General features: G+C 55.9%; 1 protein-coding gene across 1 annotated transcript in view; it reads left to right on the forward strand.

Annotated features, from left to right (window-relative positions):
- PTPRU (protein tyrosine phosphatase receptor type U) overlaps positions 1-12,003 on the forward strand; it is a 77,567-nt gene that overhangs the window by 58,295 nt on the left and 7,269 nt on the right. The window contains exons 17-24 of the mRNA XM_008694493.2: positions 154-229; positions 725-801; positions 6,481-6,517; positions 7,135-7,232; positions 7,317-7,433; positions 8,197-8,351; positions 10,449-10,584; positions 11,077-11,226. Coding sequence (XP_008692715.2) covers positions 154-229; positions 725-801; positions 6,481-6,517; positions 7,135-7,232; positions 7,317-7,433; positions 8,197-8,351; positions 10,449-10,584; positions 11,077-11,226 — 846 coding nt within the window. The remainder of the gene's footprint in view (positions 1-153; positions 230-724; positions 802-6,480; positions 6,518-7,134; positions 7,233-7,316; positions 7,434-8,196; positions 8,352-10,448; positions 10,585-11,076; positions 11,227-12,003) is intronic.

Here is a 12,003-nt window from a genome sequence, read left to right on the forward strand (position 1 = left end):
GGGATATATGGTGACTTGATCCCAGGCTCCAAGTTGAACCCTGAATCTAGCCCTTATCTGTGGTCCCACTCCCATCCTGTTAGGGGACAGGGTCTTATGAGGGGAGGGGTTGCCCTCCCTCACTGACTACCCCTTTACTTTCCCTTCTGGCAGAGTTTCTTTGAAGGCTGGGATGCCACAAAGAAGAAAGACAAGGTCAAGGGCAGCCGGCAAGAGCCCATGCCTGCCTGTGAGTCCTGGGGAAGGGCCTGGGTCTGGGGCCATGGGTGGGAGGAACGTGGGTGGGGTTGGAAAACAGATGGAGTGAGCCCCCTATTGAGGGCCTCCCACGTGCCAAGCCATGCGCTCATTATTACGCCCATTATTTTACTTACTCCTCTCAATAGCCCAGTGATGTGGGATGTATTATAACCCCCACTTTACAGATAAGGAAGCTGAGGCTTGGGAGGGAGCTTACTTCCTGCTCAATATCACACAGCTCATACTCGCCTGAGTAGCACGTGACCTTGGGCCTCCTTGATGCAGCAGCCCAGTTCTAACCCCTGGCCTGTCCTGCCCCCTCTGGTGCGGAGAGCCTCCTGGTCAGCCCTGAGCCTCGAGGTTCCCTGGCTCTCCTGCCTGTGTCGTATCTCTGGCCTTCTGGAAGCTTCCCCTCATTGCCCTAGCTCTGCGCTCCCCAGCTCAGTGCCTGCCCACCCCATGGCCCCCTGCTTTGTGTTTGCAGATGATCGGCACCGAGTGAAACTGCCCCCGATGATGGGAGGCCCCGATGCCGACTACATTAACGCCAACTACATAGACGTGAGTGCCTCGCCGTCATCTCTGCTGGCCTCGCCCTGCCCGCTCTAGGCGCACTGCCCAGGCAGGCCAGCAACCTGACAGGGAATACGTGGGGGTTCACGGTGCCCCTACCTCCTTCAGTCAGTGCCAGGGAGCTCAGAGGAGGGGAGGGCAGACGACAGCTGTCAGGAAAAGTTCCTGCGGGATGGACAGATGGGGGGCTTCCGTGAAGCAGAAAGAAGGGGAGTGGGCAGACAGCTAGGCCTGGAGTTGAGGAAGGAGCCCCTCTCACTGAGGGCCCAAGAGGCTTGGAGCTGGGATTCACATGACTCACGGGAAGGCTGCAGGCAGGCAGGGGCTGGACTGCGAAGGCCTCCGATGGCAGGCCGAGGAGGTGGGGCTTTTCCCTAGGGGTCCCGGGGAGTTGCTACGAGTGTTTGGACCGTGATCAGAGTGGTACTTGAAGAATAACAGCTCATGTTTATTGAGCAGATACTGTGTGCCAAGCGCTGTGCTAAGCACTTTATATCAAAGATTTCATCTTCTATAATCCCTGAAATCGTGCTGCGAGGTAGTTAGCACGGCCACCTCACTTTACAGGTGAGGCAGCAGACTCAGAGAGGGGGAGCTGCTCGTCCAAGGCCACAGAGCTAGCGAGTGGGCACAAAGGGACTCAGATCTCCGCTTGTCTGTGTCTCCAGAGCCTTTGTTGCTAACCACAGGGCTCTCCTGCCAGCCAGTGCAGCAGCTGGGTCCGGATGGGCCGAGGAGGGGGCTAGGGACAGGGCAGGCAGCCAGGAGGCCCGGGCTGGGGCGTGAAGAGGTGGCGAATCACCTGCTTCCCAGGTGTGAGGGAGGGCGAGAGGGGACGGGCCCCGGGACCCCGGTCAGACTCGCCCACCCTGACAGCAAGCCAAGTTTGGGAGAGAATCATTTATCCCTTCATCGGATCTGTTTCGAGCATCTACCATGTGCCAGGCTGGGTACCAGAGATAGAGCAAAGAATGACATAGACACCATCCCTGCCTTCCTTGAATGTATGGATTCTAGTCGGGGAGACACATAAACGTATCTACAAGTAAGATCATTTCAGATGAGCTGGGAAAGCACAGGCCAGAAACGAGGACTGACTTTGCCAGTGTCACACAGCAAGTTAGCGGTACGGCCAGGCTTAGCCGCGGCAGGCTGCGTGGAGGCGGGGGCTTGAGCTGGCTTTGTGTGGCCGGAGAGGAAAGGGGGGGTAGTAGGGAGCAGCAGGAGTGAAGGAGGAGGAAGGTGTGTACTTGGGAGGTGGGATAGTCAGGGACTCAGGAGACCTCTCCTGTCCCCCTTCTTCACCTCCTGGGGGTGAGAAAATACGCTACCCCATATTTTCCAGAATTCCTTACCTTCTCCCCGACCTCCCATGCTCTCCCTTGACTGGGGTACGGGCTGGGCCTGGCCTCTCAGACTCGGGCAACTTCGACGACAGGGGCCTCTTCTGGGTCTCCTCAGTGTCCCAGTTGGCTTCCCCATGGGCCCCAGCAGGCTCATGCCACTCCCTGCTTTCTGGCCCAGCCCGGCCCCCGTCTCTGCTCTGCCTCCCCTCCTCACATCGCCCATCCTGGCCACTCCTATGCTCCGTCCACCTCCATCAGCCTCTGGCCTAATATCTGTCTCTTTTGCTTTGTACTGTTCCCTCACTGGCATCATTAAGATTCGGATAAACCGTGAAGTAAGTATCTCTCTCCCCGTCTCCTCCTCCTCCTCCTGTCTTCTCACCAGCTGTATCTCAGACTCTCTCATAGTCTCTGGCTGTCTTTCTCTCTCTGTCTCTGTCCTCCGTCCCCTCCACTCGTGCGCCCACTGCCAACTGTCCATTTCAGCAGCCTGGCCAGGGGCCACCCGGGGCTGCAGATTTGACACGACCCCTGTTGTAAACAATTCCTTCCTGTCCTCCACTGCCCTGAGATGGGGCATCAGGGTTGGGGTGCTTCCATAGGCCCCCTTCACCGGTCACCACCTTCTGTCACTTTTGTCCCCCAGCTCCCCATGCCCAGTGAGTCTCACTAGCCATACCTTCTGGGGGGCGCGGGGAGGGGTGGGTGGGAGAAGCTGCTCTGGGTGTCCCCATCTCTGCTGCTTGGGGGTCAGGGTCTTCAAGGAAGCAATGATGGCCCTGCCAGTCCCCTGAAAACTAGTTTCTCTGGGGTTCAAATCCCTTCGTGCTCAGTTTGCTTGAAACTCAACCCTAACTACTTTATCCTCAGTTTAGCCCTACTTTGAATGTTTAATTTTGGGGGAGCAGTTTGGGTATTCTATTTCTTAAAATTGTGCCATCCCTGGGCCTTCTAGGAATATTTTAAAAAGTCCTATTCATCTAGTGATCCTTTAATTTGGTTTTTAATATACATTCGACGTTTGAACAGCATGGGTTTGAACTGCACTGTCCACTTTCTTGTGGATTTTTTAAAAAATAAATTTATTTTTTATTTTATTAAATTTATTTTTTAATTTATAGTTTTTATATTTATATTTAATTTATTTTTTATTTATAAGTTATATTTGTATTTTCTTTTCCTTATGGTTTTCTTAATAAATAATATTTTCTCTAGCTCACTTTGTTATGCGAATACAATATATAATACCACATAACATAGAAAATATGTGTTACTTGACTGCTCACGTTATTGGTAAGGCTTCTAGTTAACCAGGCTATTAGTAGTAGTTACGTTTTTGGGGAGTCAAAAATTATGTGTGGATTTTCAACTTCCCCAGCGGGTCAGCGCCCCAAACTCCCATGTTATTCAAGGGTGTACTGCAAATTATTTTTATAATACTTGATGTCTGATGGGATTGTTTGCTATTTTGTGGGTTCCTTTCTATTTTATCTCCTTTTTTAAAAAAACAATGTATTTCTTGTTTTTTAAAGATTGCAAAAATACAGTTCATTATCAAACTTTCAGACAATACAGAAATATACACATCTCTGTATACGAAGTGAAAGGTCCCCACAGTCACAGCTGCTGGAGACGACTGGTTGTCCCAGATGTGCTCCCAGATATCACCACCCCCTTATTTTGAGTGTGCTTCAACAGTTTGTAAAGTTCCCAAATTTGAATGGAATAATAAGCCTATGAAATGGGTGGATACACGCAGCCCTGGTGCCCCCACGAGGAGGTGATGAATACAGGTATATTTCTTTATACCAGTCTCCATACAATGTATAATCCCACCCACTTGGTTCATTGTCAGCACTCTTCGATGCCCATAGAAGACTTGGCTTTAATCTGTCTTCGAATGCCAGTTAACAAAAGTGTCATTGGCTGGGTGCCCGGCTCTGTGCCAACATGTTAAGCACATCATTTCATCCCTCCCATTCTCCAAGAGGCAGGCACCGGCATTTGTCAGATGAGACGACGGAGCCTTAGGAAAGTTCAGTGACTTGCTCGTGGCTGCATGGAGATGGGCCTCAAGCCCCACGTGAGCCCTTGACCCTCATCCTAGACTCTGGCTCTCTCCCTGTAGGGGGCATCAGGAGGCCCTGGGGTGCTCACCCATGATGCAAGTGGTCAGTCCCCCAGTGCCAGCCAAGGGGAGGCTCCAGGCAGATGTGGGATGTGCCCCAGGATCGGGTGCCCGGGACAAGCCGATGCCCGGGGGGTGAGGACCAGTGCGCTCTCAGATGCCCTAAAACGGGTGTGGTCAAGGTGATCGGTCTGCTTACCTTCCTTTAACACCTGGCCATGTTACACTTTCCGTTGTAGTGTTCTCTGATTGTGCAGGAACGCCCCTATGCACAAAGAAGTTAATACGCAGATAGGGAGGGTGATCTGTCGAAAACTCGTTCAGCGGTGGACTGTACTTGCTGACTAGCTTGGGTGCTGGCCCTGGGCTGGCACCGGAGGGACAGAGCTGGATGAATCCGAAGAGACTCTTGTTCTCACGTGGGATTCTCAGGCCAGCTGGTTTTAGGTGGAGGAGCCCGTTCCCGGCTTCACCGGCGCTGGAGGTGGGAGGGTCGCCCTGGCAGTGCCTTTGCTGGGCCTTCCCCTGGGACCGCATTCACCCAGCAGTTCAGCTGAGGACTTGAGGCAGAGACGGCGGCTGGGGAGTTAGGCCAGCCCCGCAGTAGTTCCGCCAGTGAGGGGCCAGTGGCTCTGGGACGCCCGTCACTGCTGGTAACTGGAACTGGGTTTTGGGCACTGTACGCAGGTATACAGCACACTCGCCAGGTCTGTGTCTCTCGCTGTTCTCCCCCCATTGCAGAAGGGAGCAGGGGCTCCGGGAGGCTGAGTCTGGCCAATCCAGTGTGTTTTCAGATCCAGCATTGGTCCCTCCCGGGAGCTGGTTGGAAAGGCGCAATCTGGGCCCCACGCCAGACCTTCTGAGTCTGAATCTCCCTTTTAACAAGATCCCTAGCAGCTGCGGGTGTACATGAGAGACTGAGGAGTGCCCGTTTCATGGCCGGAGTCACTTAGCTGCTCTGTAGAGCTGCGATAGGAGCCCCCATCCACCTGCCTCCCCAGGCTCGGATTCTTCAGCCCTTGAACTCCACCTCTGCCCTAGGAATTCTTGCCAGCCACACTGTTTGAATCTTGGGGGCTGCTCTTTGAACTTGAACGTGGTAGCAGTAATCATAGGTACCATTGATCAGGTGCCGACTCTGTGCCGGCCGTGGCGACAGACCCTTGACGGTGTATTACTTTGTTGACTCCTCACAACAGCCCAAGGAGGTGAATACCGTCATCGTTCCCATTTTGTAGATGTGAAAATCGAGGCCTAGAGAAATGAAGGGATCTGCCTGAGGGCGCACGGCTAGCAAGAGGTAGAGCTGGGACTTGAACCCTGGCAGTGTGACCGAGGCGTGGGGAGCTGGGTTGCGGCCGTGAACTTGATGGTTCTATCCTGCGTCAGTACTGCAGCGCGTTTGACCCCGGCCGCGGTGCCCGCAGGGGTGTCATGTGCGGGCAGGACGGCAGGCCTGGCTGTGGCCCCGGGGGGGGGGAGTTGGGGCTGGCTGGGTCCTCCTCGCAGCCTGAGGGCTCTGGGGATGGAGGGTGAAGTAGATCTTGCCCTCTCTTTTGTGGGAGATGGTGCAGGTAAAGTGCTTAGCACAGTATGGGATCATAATAGGGTCTCAAAAATTATTATTATTATTTAAAAACCATTTTATCTGAGGGCCGTGAGTAACCCGTGTGTTCACTTGCTTCCAACCTGAAGCCTTCATCTGGGTCCTTGGGTCCCCCAAGCTCTGGGTGACATGTAGTGGGGAGGGGGTACTGCCCCCTGGTTGCCCCGAGGGGGCTGGGATGGCTGATGAGACCCAGTCTGGGGTCCGGGGACATCCTGGTAACCTGGGCAGGATCACTGTGGACTTTATTTGTATCCGAACAGCTGGGCTGTAAGCTGATTGTGGCTAATCCCCCCCAGTTTATGGGTGGGGAGACCCTTTAGGCCCATATAGGAGTCGTGTCTTCTCTGGGGTCACACGGCAAAGATGGGTTTGGACCCGAGATACTGGTGTCCCGGCTGCTCTTCCGTCCTAACTGGGGGACTGGGAGGACAGGGGCGCCCCGGTTAGGAGGCCCCAGGGAAGAGGGTGGGCAGCTGGCCGTGGGGGTGGGTGCTGCGCCTGGGAGAGGAGGGCAGAGGAGGTGAGATCAGAGGGAGCGAGGGGCCGCTCCTGGGGTCTCACCGAGTCCTCTTCTCCTGTTCCAGGGTTACCACAGGTCAAACCACTTCATAGCCACTCAAGGTACTTGCACCTTTGCCCCTGTGTGCCCGCTGCTGAATGCCGTCCGCCCTCCGCCTTCCCTCTCACCTGCTTGACTCCCTCTCTGCTTCCCCGGTGTCTCTCTCCCACTGGCTGGCTGGTCTGGAATCTGGCCACCAGTCTCTGCCTGTCTTTGTGTTCGTGTCTCCCCGATGTGCTCAGTGCGTCTGTGGTTCCCTCGGCCATCTGTCTGTCTCTGAGGTGGTGCATGCAGGAGGGGAGGCAGGCTCGGTCCTGCCAAGTGTGGACTGTGCCTCTGGGCCTGGGGGCTCCCTGGGTCCCTCTGGCTGTCTTTGGCCCCAGCCGTTCATGTGTCCATTCCTCTGGGAGACTGGTGCCATAGACTGAGGATCTAGCCCTCTGTGCCTCCCGGGTTCCACTCGGGATGATTGGGGTCTCCAGCTGGGCCCTCTCTGATCCTACCCACCCCCAGGGCCCTCCAGGCACAAGTTGGCATTGGGTGGGGTGTGTGCGGGGTGAGCATGGTGACTTCATCTGGGCTTAGGAGCCTCCTGGCCTGGGGTGGGGGTGCTGGGCAGCAGGTGTGCTGGCCCTGGGTGGAGACCTGGCCTCAGAGACTAGCACCCTCTGCGCCCCAGGGCCGAAGCCCGAGATGGTCTACGACTTCTGGCGCATGGTGTGGCAGGAGCACTGTTCCAGCATTGTCATGATCACCAAGCTGGTGGAGGTGGGCAGGGTAAGCAGGGCCTTGGGGTGAGGGGGTAAGGCGGGCCACGGGGGGCAGCAAAGAGCCCACTGAGCCCGCCCGTGGGGACTCCAGGTGAAATGCTCGCGGTACTGGCCGGAGGACTCAGACATGTACGGGGACATCAAGATCACGCTGGTGAAGACGGAGACTCTAGCTGAGTATGTCGTGCGCACCTTCGCCCTGGAGCGGGTGAGTCTCCTGTCACCTGGTCCCTGCAGGGGTGCCTGAAGAGGCCAGGGCAGGAGCAGGAGGGGCGAGGAGGCCTCCGCTGTCCTCCCCAGCAGGGCAGCGGCTCCGTCACTGCACGGAGCGCTGTGGGAGGATGGGACGGGGATAGCCTTTGCTGGTGACTCCAAGAGGACGTCGAGACGGTGGAGAGGAAGACGGTGGCTGGTGGTGCCAGTCCTGCATCTGTGCCGGGCCCGTGGCACGTGTCGGTTAAGCCCTGGGAAGTGCTGGGATTAGGTGTTTCTGTTGGTCCCGTTGTACAAATAAAGAAAGCGAGGTGGAGTGGCGGCATCACGCACGAGGCCACATGGCCGGGGCCACATGGCTGGGGCCGGGCCCAGTCCTCCTGTCTGTGATCCATCTGATGCTCTGTAAAAATCCTCGAAGGAGACACTTTGCCCCTTTAGGCTAAGATCAGAGAGTCACAGTGATCTCGGCTTGCACAGCCTCGTGGAGGCAGAAGCAGGTGATTGGCAGACGGGGTTAGGTGTCAGGTGGGCCCCGGCCGACTCCTCTGTTGTATTTGTCTCGTCTAACCTCGGACCCACAGTTTCTCCTGTTTGGGCCCTGGTTTTCTTGCAGGTGCCATGAGTCATTAATAGCCATGCCTCAGTTTATGATTGGGATTAATTGATTGAAATCCCGCGAAGAGGTCCTCCCCGCGGCTGCTTGGCACCCTGCAGGTGTCTAGGGATGCCAGCAGTGACTCTGACTGTCTCCCCAGAGAGGGTACTCTGCCCGGCATGAGGTCCGTCAGTTCCACTTCACCGCGTGGCCGGAGCACGGCGTCCCCTACCACGCCACAGGGCTGCTGGCCTTCATCCGGCGCGTAAAGGCCTCTACCCCACCTGACGCCGGGCCCGTTGTCATCCACTGCAGGTGAGGCGCTGGGAATACCAAGGGGAGGAAGACTGGGCGTGGGGCTGGTTCCAGGTCCCTGAAGGAGAGGAGGCTTGGGTTCATCCTACTCAGACCCAGAGGACAGGAGAGACTGACCCCCAAGGGCCCTTCGAGGAGGCACTGGAGGCAGAGGGGGCGAGGGGGTTGGCGAGGCTCCAGGCAGGTTGGGTTCCATTTGCTTCCGTTCAGCAAGTGTGCATGGCACCCCTGCGTGCTGGGCTCGGCCCGGGTGCTGGGAAGGATTTTGCCTTCCCTTCTCCCAACCCAGGGGCTTTCCTCACTGTGTGGCCTTCATACCGCGAGCAGCTCCTGACCGTCACCCCTTTCTCTGCCAAGTGCTGCCTTGGTGGGCTCCTGCGACCCCACTTGCCCTTCCTGTCTGTCTCCACAGCTTTCTCTTGCCTCTGAAGGGCCCTGTCCTGTTCCTGCCCCCACTTCTCCTGGGGAGCTTCCCTCTGACCCTGGGGTTTCACTGACTCCCCTGGGCCCACAAGTCCTTGGCTTCTGTATCTGGTCCTGGCTCCTCTGCTTGGATTCCTCTCAGCTTCCCAAAGGCCGCATGGCAGACTCCCTCCCTCCCTCGCCGCCCCCTCCCCCACCACTTCTCTTTGGTTTCTTTAGGCTTCTTTAAGATGCTGTCTTTATTTATTTTTTAATAAAGATTTTATTGATTTATTTGAGAGAGAGAGCGAGAGAGAGCATGAGCAGAGCAGAGGGAGAGGGAGAAGCAGGCTTCCCACTGAGCAGGGAGCCTGATGCGGGGCTCAATGCCAGGATCCTGGGATCATGATCTGAGCTGAAGGCAGGCTGCCCCTAAGATACTGTCTTTAAAATAAGATTTTATTGAGGTATGACATGCATAAAGCAGCGTGCACACATAATAACTATATATAGAACTTTATCAATTTTCATAAATTAAACACACCCGTGAAATAACCAACACTGCTCCGATCAAGAAACAGAACATGAACAGCGTCCAGAAGCCCCTTGAGCCCCCTTCCAGGCTGTACCCACCTCCTTGCCCCCCGAGCAATCTCCACCCTGACTTCTAAAGCATGAGTTCATTTTGTGTGGTTTTGGACTTTGTGTAAACGGAGTCACACAGCGTGCACTCCTTGGCGGGGGTGTCTTCCGCTCCACCTTATGTTTGTAAGACCCATCCCTAACCTACTGATGCGTCAACCACGGCGTGTTTATCCGTCCTGCTATTGGTAGGTATTTGGCTTCTGTCCAGTTTTGAGCTGTTACGAATAGAGCTGCTAAGAACGTTCGAAGGCATGTCTGTGGGCCACGTGTGTGTGCATTTCTGGGGGGTGTGTACAGAGGGGTGGAAGGGCTGCCCGGACCACGTCCAGCTTTGGCGGGTGCTGCCAGTCTCCCCGAGTGGTGGTAGTAATTCCAGTGCCCGGCAGGGGTGGGCGGGAGACCCGCTACTACGCTTTCTTGCCACCGTTTTCAAGCTTGAAACCTTGGAGTCCTTTTGGTCCTCTCTCTGCCCCTTGACCCTGCTCACCCTGGGGCTGAGCATGAGCGTTCCAGAGGTGGGTCCGACACAGCCCAGCTCTGGTCGAGCTCCCAGTCGGGTCAGGGAGACAGCCACATGAACAGTGACCATGTAGCGGGAAGAGTGTTTGATAAGAGCCTGCCCGGATTCCTCTGGGAGCTCAGAAGAATGACATCTGCTGGGAGGGCTCGGGAGGCTCCCCTGAGGATGTGAGCAGGTATGAGTGTGGGGGCCTTTGAAGGCTGTGTGGATTTGGGGCTACCCAGGAGGCAAGAGCATTCTTGGGTGAAGCTCTGAGCATCACCTTTGTCCTCCGCCCAGCTCACTTGTCACCCTTGCCCACCTCTCCTTCCCGAGGCCCATCCCCAGCTCGGTCTTGCATCACGTTCCCACAGTTCCTGCTGCAGACTTCTCCCCGGCTCCTCCTCGCCGCTGGGGTGGGGTATCTCTCCATCCCCCAGCCCCTGTGTGATGTAGACATGGCCAGGCACCCCAGGCCCCCTCTTCCATTTTTCTTGGCCCGGGGCTCCCTCCCCAGGCTCTGATGGGGCCCCTGGCTGCTCTCTCCCCAGCGCGGGCACTGGCCGCACAGGCTGCTACATTGTTCTGGATGTGATGCTGGACATGGCGGAGTGCGAGGGCGTCGTGGACATTTACAACTGCGTGAAGACCCTCTGCTCCCGGCGCGTCAACATGATCCAGACGGAGGTGGGGGACGCAGCCCTCCCTCCCTGCCCGCTCCGGGACTTGGGTCCCTCATGGAGGAACTCAAAGCTGGTGGAGTGTGTCCGAGGGGCATCCTTAGAGCTGAGATCCCTGAACTTGGCCTGCCAACCTCTGAGGGTCTCCCCAAAGTCAGCTGCACTGTGTTCCGTTGGGGGAGGTCAAAGAGCCAAGGGGCCAAAGTCATAGGTTTTGCAGGTTAAGATCCACTGGTGTTGGTATCCTCATTAGATGTGTGACCCTGGGCTCTCCCCTCACCTTCAGAGCTTCTTACAGGGTATTAGAGGGATGAAACGTGAGGTATGTGAACATACCTGTGAAGGTTGTTTCAAGTGGTGTTGGTCCGACCTGTACTAATACCTAGCTGGACTCTAGCGTCCCTGCCTCAACTTTGGGCTTGCTTCCTGTGGCCATCACCCTGAAATCTCTAGGTTCTAGTCCCCTTCTGGTTCCTCATATTCTCTCCTCCGGTTCCAGGAGCAGTACATCTTCATTCATGATGCAATCCTGGAGGCCTGCCTGTGTGGGGAGACCACCATCCCTGTCAGCGAGTTCAAGGCCACCTACAAGGAGATGATCCGCATTGATCCTCAGAGTAATTCCTCCCAGCTTCGGGAAGAGTTCCAGGTGGGGCAGGAATGCATGTGTCTAGGTGTGTGGGTGTGGTTTGTGAGAGTGTGTGTGTGTGTGTGTGTGTGTGTGTGTGTCTTGGGAAGTCCTCAGTGCTAGAGGAGTCATTGAGAGTCAAGACACAGGGACAGAGTAGGGCTACTGGGAAGGACTTGGAGACAGTGGAGGAGGTGGTCCCTCCAAGTGGCTGAGAGCCCATGCTTTGAAGTCAAGGAAGCCCGGAGTCAAGTCCTGGCTCAGTGAAGAGCTGTGAGTAGCCTTGAGCACTCACATTACCTCCCCCAGCTTCGGGTTTCTTATCCAGGAAGGAAAGTCAATATTGCCCTTGTAGTGTTTGTATTCATCGGGATTCTTTGGGTCACAAGTGACAAAAATCCAGCTCAATGACTCTTGTAACTGAAAAGTCCAAGAATGGTGCAGCTTCAGTTATGGCTGGATCCAGGGGCTTAAACGATGATGCCAAGACATAGTCTCTGTCGTTTTGGTTCTGCTCTCCTGTTTTCGGCATCTTTCTCAGACCCATACCCTGGCCCCCAGCAGTGCCAGGCTCATGTCATCCCTACTGTCAGGAGACTGGAGAAAGGACTCCCTGCAGCTCCAACAGAAGTCCTAGACCAGATCATCCTGTACCATCCTCAAGCCAGTCCCGGGGGCCAGAGAGTAGGAACACATCAACCAGCCCAGGCTTGGTTCTGAGGGTGGAGCTGCTCTCCGCATGTCACATGACGGAGATGGGGGAAGGCTGGTTCTCCAGAGAAGTCCCAGAGTGTTCCG

Source organism: Ursus maritimus, unplaced genomic scaffold, assembly GCF_017311325.1.
Source record: "Ursus maritimus isolate PB19 unplaced genomic scaffold, ASM1731132v1 scaffold_32, whole genome shotgun sequence".
Lineage (NCBI taxonomy): Eukaryota > Metazoa > Chordata > Mammalia > Carnivora > Ursidae > Ursus > Ursus maritimus.